General features: G+C 39.3%; 2 protein-coding genes across 2 annotated transcripts in view; both read left to right on the top strand.

Annotated features, from left to right (window-relative positions):
- Nucleotides 1-17032, top strand: part of LOC140701208 (uncharacterized) — a 541330-nt gene that overhangs the window by 481639 nt on the left and 42659 nt on the right. The gene's annotated exons all lie outside the window — the stretch shown is intronic.
- Nucleotides 3812-17032, top strand: part of LOC140701210 (uncharacterized) — a 31380-nt gene continuing 18159 nt past the window's right edge. Inside the window, exons 1-2 of the mRNA XM_072976656.1 lie at nt 3812-4104; nt 5446-5569. Coding sequence (XP_072832757.1) covers nt 4079-4104; nt 5446-5569 — 150 coding nt within the window. The 5' untranslated portion in view covers nt 3812-4078. The remainder of the gene's footprint in view (nt 4105-5445; nt 5570-17032) is intronic.

The following is a 17032-nucleotide window of genomic DNA, read 5'->3' as shown; positions in this document are numbered from 1 at the left end:
AAGTGACTCTAGAAATTCCTTCCATAGGGGAATGAAAAGATGCACAATTACTTATGTAACGAATTCTCTATTGCTGGATATGATTTCACTTCAGTTTTTCTTCCCACCATTGTAAACAGTGCTGTGTAAATGCCCTGATGGGTACATCTTTTTGGACTAAATTTGTTTTTTCCTAAAGGAAACGATTCGTAGAAGTGGTGTTGAGTCAGTGTGTACGTACGTTTTTCAGAGTTTACATATCCATTGACATGTCGTCCTCTGAAAATGTCGCTCATGGTTTCTTCTCCCACAGATGGACACTAGCTAGAATATCTTTTAAAAATATTTGCCAATATGATGAGCAAAAGTGCTTTTTCATTGTTTTAGTTTGCATTTGATGACCAGTGAGGTATTGAGCATTTTTCACTCATCAGCCATTTGACTTTTTTAAAATGAATGATTCCTTTTATCCTTTGCACACATTTAAGTGGGGGAGCTTCTTGTTGCTTTGTGAAGCTCTTTGTATGTTATGAACATTAACTTCTTGTCTTCAACAACATGTATCACAGAGCTTTTTCTTGTCATTTCTTGCCTTTCATTTTGTTTAGGAGGATTTTTATTTTGGTAGTGTCTCAAAATATTCTTATGATAATAAATGTATTCCTTATGGGTTTTATCTTTGACATTATTCTTAAAAATAATTTCTTATACTGGAATAAATCTCCTCTGTAGGTTTTTTTTAATCTCTAAGATGGAGATGATAATAGTGCTTGTTAATGTAAGGGTAAGTTGAGTTAATAAGAGCAAAGTGTTGTATTTGCTGTTATTAGTACTTTTTAATATTTACATCACTGTCTGTAATTTATCTTGTGGTCCTTATGAGAGGAATAGTATTTATTCTTTCCAGGTGATTCTCAGATTGTCTCAGGACAATTATAGAAGTCATACTTTTCTCTTTGATTTGAAATCCCACCTTTACAAAATACTTATATACACTAGAGTCTCTTTTTGAGCTCATGGTTCCCTTCTGTCAATCTGTCTTTCTTACTCCAGCACCATAACTTACATATTGTAAAAATTTATTTAATAATTGGCAGTCTGAATTTTTTTTGATTCTTTTCTTCCATCCCAAATTTTCTTGTCTAGTATTATGATTTTATTATTCCTGAAGAATTCCAAAATATTTTGTTCAAGTTAAAAAAAATCAGATTGGAGTTGTCATGGGATTTTTTAGTAAGTTTTGAATTATTCTGATGAGAACTTACATCTTTACAAAACTGCTTTCCTCCATGCAATTTGTTTATGTCTCTACATTCTCACCTCTTACTTTACCCCTCAGTACAGTCCTGAAGTTTCTCCATTTAGAACATGGGCATTATTTTTTAACTTATTCCAGATTATTGTTTCTGTTTTTGTCAATTTTGTAAGTGAAAATTTTTTGCTATTATATTTTTAAATGCTTAAAACTGAAATTTAGAAAGGAAGATTCGGTTTGTAAATACTCACTTTGTAATTTGTCATTTAAAATTGTAAGTATTAAGTAGTTGTTCCAGAATCCTTTCTTTTTTGTTTTTAAAAATTTGTGTCAAAGATTCTCAAAATGGTCATAGCTAAGTAGTATAGGTGGGGAGACAGATGGAGAGAGGTAGTGTGGCTCATGTACAAACTGTGAGCAGTGTCATGGCTGCCTTTAGGCTGGAGAAACCACAGAAGAGCCCAGGTTAGACAAGGAATGGCTTTGTATGCACTTGAAAGCCAGCTTTCCTACCTGTATGGTGAAGCCTGGTGGGCGTGGCAGGTAGATGATCAAGGTCTGATCAAGGTCATTTGCTGCACAGAGCGCTGTGTCTGTGAGAAATGGTGACCATTGCCATGGGAAATGCTTGGTGCCAGGAACAAAGCAGGGGAGCTGGGGAGCCTGTGTTAAGGATTTTCCAGTCCTGGGAGTGGGAAGATCAGACTCTGCATTCAGATGTGAGTTTGAATTAATCCTCTTTAATTTACTGGACCTCTGACTTTTGTCAAGTTATGCAACCTGTTTGAACTCCTGCTTTGTTGTCTCTCAAAACAGGAGAATTACAGCCTGCTGCTAGAGTGTTTGATCAGGGTAAATGATTTGTGTCTATAAGATGCCACATACAGTCACAAGCTCAGTGAGCAATGAGCTGTCCCCTCTTCTCCTGCAACTCAATGCTCGATAAGTCATCAGCGGAAAGCGAGTCCCTAAATTGTATGTGGTGCAAGGAAGAACAAAACTAACGTCTTGCCTTTCCCTGGCAGTATTCTTACTTCTTTGCTTCATGTACCTCTTTTCTCCTTCACTCTCCCCTTTCACCTCCTCCACCAAGAGCCTGAGACTCTCTCAGAACACTAGATTCAAATTATTTAAATGTTGGCTCATTCCCATGAAATGACAGTGACTTAAAAAAAACTGTACACATCCCAGAATTCATTGTATTTGATTTACACACACACACGTGCACACACACACACACATCAGGCTACCTCCCATTTGCTGAGGGAGAAGCATCACTTTTACTGAGTTTTCATTTACTGAGCGTGAGAGCAGTCTCTTAAGCAGAATTTCACCTGGCTTCGTGCATGGTTTTTTAAATTGGATTTCTGCTTTTTGTCCATAAAACTATTCTCCTATTAGAAGACAGGAAGTGGAGACATAGATAGTCTGCTGAGATATTGGTGTTATCATATTTGAGTTTTAATGGACATAAGACAGCATAGAGTCATAAATTTTTATGGATGAGAATCCATGATGATGTACCTTGGACAAGAACCTGGGTCTCCTGCCATCGTGTCCACGCGGGTGAAGAGGCAACTGGGTGGGGGATGGCAGGGAACCTTCTTGCTTGAGTTCCAGGTTCTTGTTAGTTTTCATTGCTCAGCTGCCTTTAGTTTATGTCCATGAGGCCTCTCATGGGAAGGTCACTATGTCCTGAGAGACTGAGTTACTAATCAGCAGAAAGCTCTGGACCCACTCATATTTTCCAGAGTTTTTCTGCTGACCTGCTGACACTTTATATAAATGAGATCTAACAAACTACTGGATATAAAATCCTTATTGTTATCATTTGCCCTCAAGTTCAATAGGAATGGGGTGCTGTCTCAGGCTGTCTAAGGCTAGATCTGAACAAAGATAGGGTGATAGGCTGTGCTGCTGGACCCTCCCCAGTCAAATGGGATTTCCACCTTAGTTTTTAGAATCAGGCAGATGAGTTCAAATCTTGTCTTTATCAGTTATTAGCTTTGTGACCTTGGGGAAATAACTACTTTTTTGGTTCCAATTTTCTTTATCTGTAAATAAGTTCAGTATTTATTTTAGGGTTTTTGTTTTAGAATTGAATGAGCTAATTCCCTAATTTATTCCTAAAATACTGATCACATGATTCTATGCTGGTGCCTTAGTAGTTGATTACTAAGGGACACAACAGTGAGAATGGGGGTGGGGCCCCTGGATCATACAGCTTATATTCCAGGATATGCTTGTAAAAGACAGGATTGCAGTGGATTTTTAGTAAATGTCCATTCCTTTCCTAATCCCCATTGATTGTGTATATATCTTTATACTAATATATGAACAATTTTTTTGCAATTTAAATCTCTTTGTAGTATTTAAAGAATGTAGCTATAACAAAAATATGTGAAATAAAATGACTTGACTTTTATTTTCCTTTCAATAAGCAAAACAAAATAAAATAGAAAAGAAAAGAAAAAGTATTGAAGGAGTAGAAATAATTTTATTTCCGTGGAATCAACTCCCTATGTTAAGTTTTTCCATTGTGTTGTTCAACAGCATATAAAATTGACAGGTTGTGACTTCAATGTTGATAGCTAGGTGAGTATAGTTTCTTTTTGTGGTTGTCTTTGATGAATTATTTGCACTAGATCATAAATGATGTGCATGTTACATATTGGAAACAAGGAAACATTGGAGACATACTACCTCCAATGCAGTCATTTTGTTACCGAGTCCAAACTCGTTCTGCTAGCCGCATGACAGGCCAATAAACCAGGAGATGAGGTGTTGGAGCAAGGAATAGTGACTTCACTTGCAACACTGGCAGACCCAGAAGACGGCACACTGATGTCCTGGAGAACTATCTTCCCCAAGTAAGAATTCAGTCTCCTTTTATACTAAAAAGGGGCGGGGTTGTGGTTGGTTGTTGCATACTTCTTGCTTTATGAATTGTTTGTCCTTTGAATCCGCTGTTCTTGCAGCTGTCCATGTGGATCAAATCATGGTACCCCTGTAAAACCTCCAAAAAAACAAAGGCTATTCTCTAGTATGCAACTTGCCATCTCTACAGAAGTGCAGATGAGCTAACATTTTTAAAGATCAGGGCCAGGAGAATAGGCTTTCCTGTAGATTTCAGGCTAAAGGCAACTTTCTTTTTCAAATGGTGCAGAGCTACCAAGTCTGAGCCTAGGAAACAGGGCACAGGTTTAAACCCAAAGGAACAGATCTAACATAGGGTAAAAACAGTTATATTTTATTACAATTCCCTCTCCAGCTTCATAGATAATTTTAGTAAGAAACATGAGCAATTTTGTATTTTTGCTTCTTAATAACCGATAAGTGGACCAACTATATTTTGTGAGCAGGGGTGCTGTGCAGGCATTGGGGTGACAGCAAACTCTTGTTGGGGGTGGCCGACCCTGCAATATCTCTGATGCCCCGTGAGTGTTGGTGAGGGTCCCCGTAGCCAGGGGCTCTCTTCAGGAACCAGCATATGGGCATTGACCTCTGGAGACCTCTTTTTCGGCTGCAGGAAATTTTTTCAGATATTGAGATTGAAAAATCACTCCAGCTGGGAATAATTAGGGAAAAAAAGAAAAGGAAAAGGGTTTGGAGTAGAGTAGAAGAGTAGGACATAAGTTCATGGAGCCTGAGTGCTTGGCAGCGGGGCCTCAGGAGAGAGGGGAGCAGAGGTGGGGAGGGGCCTGGCTCCGGAACCAGCTCCTGTAATTGTCCTCGCGCCCAAGCCACATAGCTTTAAATTGGCCTGGGCCACCTCTCTGGGCTGGATATCACCCTGGGCAGAACCGTGGTATCTGTAAAGTAAAATGACTTCACAACTATTGCACAGAGCTGCAGGTGTAAGAGAGCCTAAGCCTGTCTCAGAGTGCAGTGGACATGCGGAAAGGAATGGCAAAATTTCCACTGACAGTTGAAATTTTGTTAAATAGCCTGCTACAGTTGTTTGCATCACTTGAATGAATGCAGGCATATTTCTGTGGGCATTTATAGGTTCACTCAACCCCACCAGCCCCTCTTGCCCCCATCGGAGAAGGGCTTTCTCAAGCACAGTGCCCCTCCTGCTTGGGTGGAAAACGCTGCTGGTCCTTGCCTGGGGCCGGGCTGCTGCAGGGCACTGAATCCCCGAGGCACGGCCTGTGAGACACGACAGGAACATCTCTGCCCTTGACTGGGTGCCTCTGTTTCCCCTGCAGTGTAAAAATGCCGGTGACTGAGTTAGAAGCATGCTTCCAAGCTGTCCATGTCCTTGGCATCCAGAAGCGGAGACTGGAAGCTTCAGAATTTATCCAGAATGCGGTCTACATTCACCTTCAGCAGGTGAGTGTATGTCTTTACACAAGTGGAGGAATTACTGCAGTTTTCCTGGAACTTTCTCACTACAAGTCCATTTGATTTTTCTGTGCTAGGATTCAGTATGGCCTGCTAAAAACTCTGGAGTGAGATCTTGAAACCCTGATGAAGAGCATTATTTATTTCATTTCTCTATATGATACTCTTTTACTTTTAAAATTCAGAATTTTTGGTTGTTTCAGGAATTTTTTGGGGGGGCTGGAGAATCAACTTTGCGACCTGTTGCTTTGTGCCTCTCACCTGTCTTCTGTCACTTGTGAGGCGGTTCCATTTGTGACCCTGTCCGGGTTGTTCATGTTATAAAACATAAAGCCTGTAAAAGTACAGTCCCTTTTCCTCCGAAGACATTCCACAAATACTCCTTTAACCTGGGTGTGGTTTTAAGAAGACAGAATCTTTAGAATATGTCCTTGCAGGTTGCTAGTGCAAAATCCCAAAATCAATAGTCTAGCTCAACATCTAAAATCTTTCTAATTTACCTTGGAATTGTATGGATAAGTGAAGCAGTTTGCTAAGAACTCAGACCAGGTTTAGAATACAGGCTGGTGTAGCTCAGCAGGTCCTCCCAAGCTGATGCTCTGCCAGAGGGCGGGGCCGAGGGGAGAGGGCGGGTCCTGCCCTCCCTGAGGTGACAATTTCATGGCAAAGACTTTCACCTGGTGAAGAACTTGGAGTTTCTTCTAAGAAGAGTGGGTCTGAAAAGAGTCCAAAAAGCGCGGGAGTGACACAGTCCCATTTGTCTCAAGTAAGGGAGAGCGGCTGTGGGGCCACTTAGGAGACTCATGAGTCCAGGTGGGCAGTGTTGGTGGCTTCCACTTGAGCGGTGGGACGGTCAGTGTTTAAAAGCGAACATATTGAAGGCATGTTTAGATGGCAAAAAGGAAAGGATGAAGGCTGTCTGTGAATGCAGGATGGAGTAAGGCCCAGGTTTCTGGGTGGATTAATGAGTTAAATGATGGTCCTTCTGTGCTCTGAGGAGGGAAAGCTGCAGAGGGAGTTCTGCGGAAAACTGATGAGTTCAGCTGTGGGTAAAGTGAAAGGTTGTTAGATGTGTGGTCTGGGAGCTCAGGTGAGAGCCAGTAGTGAATAGGGGGAGGTGAGAGGGACTTTCAAATAATTCTGTCTTGTGAACATACAAATAAGTATGAGTAAGGACACAATTAACACCTCTATATTCTGGATTTAAAGCCCAGTAACATTTTGCTATACTGACTGCAGAGGCTCTTAATATTTTTTAATAGAAATAAGTAGAAACAAAATAGTGGAGTTAGTGAGCATCTTAGAGTAGATATGTGTCCTTGTATGTATTTTTATACCTCATCTGTTTATAACCATAATCTACGAAAAGTTATCTTGCTTAGCATAAGAGTTAAACACAGGGACGTGACACACATTGTTGGGGGTTGAAGCTGATCTTCTCGGGCAAATTATGGACCCTCTCTTTGCCTTAGTTGCATCGTCTGTGACTGCCCCAGGGCCCTTCATCACAGCTGATTTCCTAGAGTAGATGTTGGGAGGGAGGCTGCTGAAGGGATTAAGAGGTGGCAACTGCTAGGGATATTGAAAAGAGAGACAAAAACAGATTAAAGCCGATAAACTGAGTACAAATACCATCTAAATAGAAGGAATCCTGCAGTGTTTTGAGCCGCTTATCATAAGAGAAAAAAAATCACGTGGATCCAAAGCTCTTGAGCATATGAGTATTGTGGGTGGGAGGGTGTCTTTATAAAAGTGTTGAGAAAAGGCCTCTTTGTTTTCCTTGACATAACCAGTAAGGATGGGGAGCAGAAGCGAAACCCTCTGCTTCACAGTTGAAGGTGCTGTTTTGTGCGAAACTGACCAAAGTTTGGAAACCAGTCATCAGCGATGCTGGCAAATGAAGAGGCTTCTGGATTGGGTGGGGCACTTGCTGTGACTTCCAGGTGACCTGCTGGCTGGGGGCTGTGAGGCGGGCAGTAGTTTTGCAGGGTGGCCCGGGCATAATCCCTGGCTCTGATGCTGCTGGTCTGATTAACAGATCTGGGCGCACACTGTCCTAATGGGGCAGCTCGGGATGTGGCCTGGGACACCTGTCGTGCTGAGAGCGAGAAGAGGGCTCCCCTGAGGGGGTGTCCCTGCGGAGATTGGAAACCTACACCTGCAGGGGAGGAAGAGCCTCTGAGCAGCGGGCCGGATGCACAGGCAAGACCAGCCTGAGCAATGAGGTTTCCGGGAGCCGGAAGTCATACAGTGGCCCAAACGGCCTTGTTCCTGAGAGACTGGAGGGAATAGATGCTGAAAAGGCAGGCTAGGGTCAGACCCTGTGGTGGGTTATGAGTGACAGGAGAGGACTGTTCAGGCAGGCATGAGAGAACCCTGTGGGCGTCCCAGCTGGGGTGTCACGCCAAAGGGAAGAACAGAGTTATAGACTTTGCCACTTATTAGCTGTGTGACTTTGAGCAATATCACCCCACATCTCTCTCTATATATATTCATCTGTAAAGTGACACAGTGACAAGGTCGTGTCATCAGAAGTATTAGCTTAGCTCTGATCCTCTTTGTCCAGTCCTGTCAGTGCTTCCCTGCAAGGTTCTGCAACGGCTGCTTTTACCCTGAGACGGGAGGGCTTAGAGGGACATTGTAATACCCGAGGGCAGGAAGGGGTTGCTTTAAAAGCAGACATGTAACCGCCTGCAGCTGCAGACCTGCAGGCAGTTTGGTTGACGGTCCTTGAGAGGACTTTGGAGGCCTTAGCGTCGTCTTAAGTCTTGTTTCCCCTTGGGGAACGGATTTGCCTTTGGGGATTGATGTTGAAGATTTGAGCTTCTGCAAAGCTGTTTTCAGAGATGTGTATATACGTAAAATATCATATAAAATAAAATGATTTATTTAACGTGTCTGACTTTGTAGCTGTTAGGAACAGCTCTGTTGGCCTGGTCTCCACGGTGGACACCAAGGGTGAGCAGAGCGTGCAGGAGGGCAGGCAGCCTGCAGTGCTTCTGTGGGGTGTTCTCCCCAGCAGGGCGCTCTGCTGAGTTGAGTCTTCTATGAGTTTGGTTGCCAGAGGAGCAGACAGCAAATTAATGAGTTCTGGAGGGATTGTATAATGACAGGAAGAAATAGGAACCTGGAGATTTTCCGGACTAAAACACGCTTTTGGTTCCTGATTCAGTGTGTTCCATTACAGAATTGATGAGTTGTGTCTATTCTGGAACGTCATTGAAATAAACGTTCAGCCTAAATGTTAAGGGCTTTTTTTATTTGGCTGGAGGACTCGAGCCGGGATGACAGCCTCTCAGATCACTCTGAGGGACTGCTCCCAAGAGGTAGGGGAGGAGCTAGGATATATAGAAGCATACAACAAGGACCAGGTAATTGGAACAATAAAATATTGCTTGTTATCTAAAGAAAACCAGATATCTCAAGTTCAAGTATTTACTGCTTTTCTATGTATGGTGAGAAGCAAACATCTGGGTCATTGAATTCATTCTTTTGGCAAGCACCTGGCTATCTAGGGCCAGTATCCTGTCCTTTCTTACTCTGAGTCTGCTCAGATGGCACCACTGTGAGTGGCTGACAGGCCGGGCTGCAGGCATGTACTCGCTGGGGGTTGGCAGCAGCCGCTGATGACTTGGATTCAGCATTCTTTGTTTACTGTCATGGATGCAGTATTTTCATGCACATTGTGGTATTTTCATTCACAGTGCTCCCGTTTGGTCCTAAATTCGACCAATATTTTGAGAGACATTTCATGACCAATTTTGTCCCACGGTGCTAGGATGGCTCATTCCTAGTTCAGGTGAAGAATCTTCTGAGTTGCCACTCAAGGTGTTAGTTTTTTTATCAGGCCCTGTTGATACTAAAAGTTATCTGGATCACCTGTCTTACTAGTCTATTATGATCCAGAAAGTGTTAACCCTTCTTTGCTCATTTCCATACCTAGAATCACACTATTATATTTATTTTATTCAGGGTTATAAATTTCATCTGTTTCTTCAAGATGTTTAGCCATCATCAATCTTGTGGGCCTAGTTACACATTGGGAAATGTAACAGACAACAATTTTATAAAATAGACAGAATATAAATAATACAGCTAGTAATGTTAATAAAGTCACGAGTAAGAATTTAATAGTCGAGAAGTTGTATTTTTGGGTTAAAATTTTGCTTGTGTTTCTGAGTTTGATCCTATGAGAAAGTTCATATTTATGGTCAGGGTCAGAGCAGGTATTAATTGGCCAGGTGAAATCTCCCACTTTGTAAGATCAACAGTGGCCTAAACAGAACTATAATTTCTTTTTAGAATAACGTTTCTGAGGGCTATCTAGTTAGAGCCTTGGAGTAGGGAAACCCACTAAGGTAACACAGAAGTACTAGACATAGGTAATTTATCATAAACTTAACAAGTGGAGTAGTTCATAATCAAAGGTTGGATAAATTATCAAAGTAGTTGGTATACAGTCCTGGTCCGGTGTCTTGGGTCAGCTGTCTAGCTCAGATGACGTCTTCTTCTCATCCTGGTCTGGTAGCTTTTTCTCCATTTGGGCATTGTTTTAAGGTGAGCAGCGCTCGATAGGCCAGTGCACTGCAGGGGATGTTTCTGATAGGAAATGAATCCGAGACTCCGTTTCCTTCAGCTTTGGTTTGTATGGTCTAGTTAAGAGTACCTGAAAAAGGGTCCTTCCATTCAGGTTGGAGACAGTTCTTTAAGTCATGCCTGTTGCAGTATGTATAATCCCCTGGCTGCAGGTCATGAGGCATTGGAACTTTACCCAAGGATAGATTACTGAGCTTCAGAACAAACCTAGAGTATCCTTTTCATAATTCAATTAAACTGTACAGTAATGTGACATAACAGCAAGGAATGATCTGGGAAGTGTCTTAGTAAATATGGACCTCAATTAACAAAACTAGAATTTAATATCCACTAAAATATAATTTTTTTCTCTCTTAAGTTACCCTCAGTTTTCTCAAATATAGCCAAATCAAGATTAAGTTTTTCCAAGTTAAGTCTGATTATTTGATCATATAGGCTTTTTTAAATTGGCTGTGTTGGAAGTTTTAATACGGAGTCTCAGGGTAGAATGTTAAGGTTTGCTAAGGCCAAGAAAGCCACGTCAAGGCTTTTCATGGGTTTCTGCCTTACAGATTTAGGTAAATTCTTTTCTCTTTAAAATCCTTAAAATACCTTTATACTCCTATATCTGTTAGGAGATGATCTCCCTAATTTGATAAAGCCACTGGGGACCTAAGTGTTTTAGTCTCTTGAGGGATCAGATAGAGAGAAAAGATAACTGTTCCAAGTGTGATTACATAGGTATAATTTATCAAATTGCTGTGAACCGTAACTAGCTTAAGGAGAAGAGATTCTTTATGTCTGGGAAACAGGTTAAAATCCAGTAGTATTTCAAACAATATCAAAAATTATAACCATATTCAACAGGTTAATCAGTCCCATGTAACTAATTCTTTTAATGAGAGTTTTCATTAGAACTTTAAAATGTCTTACCCAGTTTAGTTCACTGCTATAGTGTGAAATTTATTAGAAATCAGTAAATCTCCTTGAAGAGAAAGCATTTTGCAAAACCATCAGAAGAAAACAATTAACTGTCTATAAATGACAAAAGATTTAAAAGCATGGTTAAACACCATTACACTATAATCAATAAAGAAACATGTTCACTATACCCATAATTATCACTGGTAACATTTCAGATATACCAGAATTTTAGGGAGTCCATATAATTTCTACAATATCTATATTAATAATATTGTCTCATTCAATATAACCTTAGAAGTTTTATGATTCATTTGACAATTCCATGTTATTTAAAATGCCAAATGAAAATTTATAGTTTAAAATCTCTCTTTGGGATATTTCAGGGGCCTTCTGTAGCATCCCAAACTTAACTGGAGATTAAAAGAATTTTAATTAATTAAATTAATTTTTATTTAATTAATTAGAATTTTATATTTGGGGAGCTTTTTGAAAGATTTCAGAACACTTGGTCAGATAAACATATAGATCACTGTAAAGTAGTACTAATTCATTAACAAGAAAATACGTCAAATGTAAAGGCAGAACAGATCAGCTAAGTGGTATAAGAAGTTTTACAATCTGTTACTGAAGGTGGATTAACATTTTAAGAAAATTTTTTCCTCTTAACAGAGAGAAAAACAATTCTAATCTTGTACCAGCTTACTTCTAAGATTCATTTACGTTGCCCAATTTGTTTCTAAACTTAGCCAATTCTGACCATGTACAAAACTCTTTCCTCGGGGTTCCTTTTCCACAAGCCTTCCACAGCTTTCTATAGTTATATTAGTGTGTCCCTTATTTTTCTTCCATTCAGAAGTAACCAGGTTCAGGAGAAAGTCACTATTTTTCATTAACAAAATATAATTCCATTCTTATATCTTCCTTTACATATTTATATTACTTTCCTAAGATACTGAGATCATTCCCTTACTAATAGAGACTATTTCCGTGTGGCACCAATCATATATTAATATTTCTATACACCTTTAGTTTCACTGTAAGAGGAAGTTAAATGTTAAGTAATTCGTATTTCAATGTTATTTTATCTGAAAATGGCATAGCTATTTAATAAAATCTTGTAATTTAACTTAATTTAGCACAACACTAGAATCTAAAGATACCAAACATTTAGAGATTATCTTAAGCATACATTTTAAAAATATATTTTAAATATTTACCCAAAGCTCTCATCTCATTTGCATTTAATTTACTTAAAATGTTACCACAGCACATTACTTTTATTTTTTTTAACAAATCTGCAACAGATATAACAGGATCTTATTTGACTTTCATTAAACCTAGGTACAGTAAAGGTATTATACATAATATTGATGACTTTAAAGATGTCTATATTAATTAGAACATACTTAAACTAAACAATATCAAATATTATCTTAATATTGAATATTTTCCAATTCACATGACGCTGAAAGTCAATTTGTTCAGTTTTTATTATAAAAATTCTTAATGTTTAAGCTCTTATATTTTTATGTCAATTAAGCAGAGCTCTTTGACTTTGATTTTTTTTTCTTTAGCAGTAGAAATATCTCACTTCTATAATGTGTACACAGGCTTATAATCAGACAAAAGCTAGAGATCTCATAGCTTCACTTTAAAACTTACTTATAAGATAGGTATAATAATAGTTGGAGTAAGCTGAATTTGCTTGCTCAAATCACTAAGGCTTACTATTTATGAAACAGACAGTTAAGATTTCTTCACAAAGTCTGAAGGACCCGTCAGAGTTCTGAGTTCTAAAATGCCAAAAATTTCTTGGCCTCAAGTTTTATTTCGTTGAGCTAGTTAAGCTCAGTCCTAGGTCACTGTTTGTTGTATTTATATTTCTGATCTTCAAGACAAAGACACTCTCTTCCATGTCCCCAGAGAACTGCTCTGTCACCCAGACCCAATTTTACCTCCTTAATTGGCATTTTTGTATCAGTGAGAAGAGCTGTAAACAAAGAATTCCATGTTTTAAAACTTTAAGGTTTACTTAATTATGTCTTCCAAAACTTGCATAATGCATTTAGTAAGGTCCCTTTTCCTTGTGTTATAAGTTAAACCCAGGGTAAACCTGTATTTTTTTATTAGCCACTCAAATTAGTTTTTAGTTTTACATTATATTGGAAGGCTTATGTAACTATATTGGTTTATTTTAATTTGTTCAATTAATATTTTCAGAGGGACAGATATGTGCCCAGCCTTATAATACCAAGAAGGGGAAGCGTTTTTCCTCTGAAACATATGTATCCCACAACATAAGCAAAAGTTTTGTATAAAGACCATTTAAATATACCAATTTCACAAACTTTTATCTCAATTTTATTAAATCTTATACCTTTAATTTTTATATTTATTATGTTTAATCAATAATTCTTATTTCTAGAAGGAGTGCAAGAAACCTTTTTTTTTTTTTTTGTGCATTGTATATAATTTTATAGAAGTCTCTAGGATGCCCAAGTTTCAGCCAAAGAGCTTAGGCACTTCTCAGTTTTTAATTTCATTAATTGGTCTGTTATCCCAATTATTGATCAAGTATTTCAGTCTATATATACATATATTTTAAACTGTGGTAAATAAAATGGACTTGTTTGAACTTTAATCTTGGGGGGGAGTAGGTGATCTCTTTGGCCCTTTTTTTTTAACTTTACGTTGTGTAGTATCAAAACCTTGTTTGTAAATCCAAAAATGTTCATTTTATTTATTTGATTCAAAATAACCATATAAAAATATTTATCCTTTTGGGATAAGCCACTTATTTTTTTTCGACATTTTTACAATCATTTTTCCAGTTATTCAACATAATTAACATTAATTATCCTAAATTTTTATTAGCATATCTAGAAATATTTATCGGGAAGGAAAAACACAAATGTAGCTTTTCAAACCAGTTTTATTTTTTTAACTAAGTTCTTAGGTTAACCATTAGATATATTTTTCTACATTTAAACTTGATTTTAATAGATACCAATAATACAGCTGTTTATAATGAGATCTCTTTAAACTTTCACCAATTAAAAAGTTTTTCCAAATTAAAAAATCCATCATATGGCCATCAAATTATATACAAATATATATATATATATATAGTGATTTTAAACCAATAAGATGAAGAGGCCCTTCCACATGAGAGTCGGGGTGTTGCCTAAATGAAATTCAAAGGTTTACTCTCCAAAAGCTAAAAGACTTTGTGGTCCAAGCTGATGCAACAAAGTTTAAGATGACAAAATATCTGAAAATTGGTACAATCAAAGAATTGCTTAGAATCCCAATTTATTTGCATGGCCACCATATGTACACAATACTTGAAACTTTTGTATGGCGGAGTCCAAGGTTTCCTTTAAAAAATAAACTAAACATACATATACATACATACACACACTTAAAACACACAGAGAAAGATAAAACATTTACATTTCAAGGACACGGGAAGAGAAATCCAAGTTCCCCCTAAAGGGGATTTTGTTTTTATAAGTTCAGAATTCCAAAAAATGCTTTTATCAGTCCTGGTTAGTTATTTTCAGAGTAAGTTTTTTTTTTCCTTATTCCCAATTAATGTTGTAAGTTTTGGATGTACATAAACCTGGCTGGGGTAATAGTTGGAGACTGGCAATCTGTCCTTTCTTTTTCTTTTCTTTTCGTTTCTGTTCTTTATTTTTTTTTGAAAGTTCTATTCCCCATTGTAAGGTCGGGTTCTCAAAATAAATTTGCTAGTAAGATTTCCCACAGGGACAACTCTGTGGCATGAAGCCTTTGTCTCTACCAATCCTGGAAGACTCTCTGTCACCCGAGAAAGCTGTCACCAGCCAGGAGGATGTTCCGAATTTTGGAGTTGAAAGTTTCCTCATAAGAGTTTTACTTTTATCCTGAAAAATTCAATGGAGGTAACCAAATTGAGGAAAATATTAGACCAGACTCTTACCTAACCACTCAGTCCTGAACCCAGTGTCTTTCAACTTGGACTCACTCGGGATGTCTCCACTGGGTGAATATTTTCCTCATATGTTTCCACCAGCCCCCCTTTGGACATATCCTCAAGGTGGGTATTTCCTATTACCTTTCAACCAGGCCCCACCCAGTATGTCTCCACTGGGTGGGTAATTCACCTCAGTTTCTTTCAACTGGAGGGCCACGTACCTGGATACACCGCCAGATAAAACTTAGGATCATCAACCAATATGTGAGATCCGAGAACCAGGAGAGACTCACCCAAATTCATCTGGACTCCCCGAGGAGGCGGATGGGCACAAAGGGCCACTGCTGGTACCAAGGCTCCGGTTACTCGGAGAGTTCAGGTGGAGAGAAATCTGCTGTGGTGCTTCATGGTGTCCAAAACTGTTGACTGAAATACATGTGCAGTCTAAAAGTTAAGAGTTATGTTTTATTTGGCGGGAGGACTCGAGCTAAGCGGACAGTCACACAGAACTCTATGAGGGACTGTTCCCAAGAGGTTGAGGAAGAGCTAGGATATATAGGAGCTTTACAACAAAGACCAGGTTGTTGGAACAATAAAAGATTGCTTGTTATCTAAAGAAAGCCAGGTATCTCAAGTTCAAGGATTTAGTACTTTTGTATGTATGAGAGGAAGCAAATATTTGGACTCACTGAATTCATTTTTTAGACAAGCACCTAGCTATCTCGGGCCAGTAGCCTGTCCTTTCTTATTCTGAGTCTGCTCAGATGACACCATTGTGAGTTGCTGTAGCAGCTGGGCTGCAGGCCTGTCCTAGCTGGGGGGTGGTGGCAGCCTTTAATGACTTGGTTTCAGTATTCTTTGTTTACTGTCATGGTTGCAGTATTCTCATTCACATTGTAGTATTTTCGTTCACAGACTGATTATGGATAATCTGCAACCTTGGAAAGCAACCGAGATGGAATTACTGCAGGTACCTTCTGCTTTAATAAGCCGTGTGCAAACATAAACATGGAGGAAGCATACACTTGGATTTGGAGGTGTAGGGAAGGGTTTCTGCACATTACAGGAGAACGCAATGCAGAATTCCTTAAGTCCAGCTTTCTTTACTGTAGTGGTTTCTGAGAACAGTTTATGATATTTAACCAACATTGACAAACGGTGGCACACATTGCATTTAAGAGCTGGCTGGCTGCAAACTTGTATATTGGACAGGTGGAATTCATAGGCAAGTGGTCAGGTGGATGGGAGAGAGATGGAGCCAAGGCCTGGGCCCAAATTCCGGTTTAAATCGCCATTTCTTCACCACAGGGCCTTGGAATAGAATGCAAACTCTCTTAACCTGTTGGTGAATCTGTGAAATGGGCATGAAAATATTCGTTTCTTCCTGGGATTGTTGTAAGATCTAAAGAGTATTATAGCACACATGAAGCACTTAACTCACTGACAGTTAGCAGCGTTCACTGTGTGGGGCCGCCCCGCTTAGCATGTGTCAGAGCCGTAAAGGCAGCGTTTGTCTGTTGAGGATGCACTTGTAGCCCCTTGGCTAGGTTATGAATTTGGTGATTTCCTTTAATCCTTGTAACTCTATGTGCCATGGACAGTTATTTTCATGGACAGATGAGGAATCTCATGGTAAAAAGACTGTATAATTTGCCCAAAATCAGACCATAATTTTGGGTTCAGTGGCCTCGGTTCAGCATGGGCCCCTGGGCCTTCTCCCCTCTCTGTTCAGCACCAGAGCCAAATATGGAGTCGGATGTTTCCCTGCCCAGGGTATCCGGCAGGCCGCAAGACACATCTGGCCCTGTGCTGCTTGAGCAAAAACTCTGAGGAGAGACAGTTACAAAAGTGATAAACATAAAAACAGACGACAGCAAATTGTGATCAGCTCTGAGAAGGAAAGGAACACGTCTCGCCGTGCAGAGCTGGGAGCTTTCCCGTCGGGGCTGCTCTGGGGGTGTTCATCTCAGCTAAACAAGTTCTGCTGCTGCACCAAG

The sequence above is a fragment of the Vicugna pacos genome, chromosome 14 (genome assembly GCF_048564905.1).
Source record: "Vicugna pacos chromosome 14, VicPac4, whole genome shotgun sequence".
NCBI lineage: Eukaryota > Metazoa > Chordata > Mammalia > Artiodactyla > Camelidae > Vicugna > Vicugna pacos.
The sequence above is the reverse complement of the archived record's forward strand: the minus strand, read 5'-3'. Positions and strand labels throughout refer to the sequence as shown.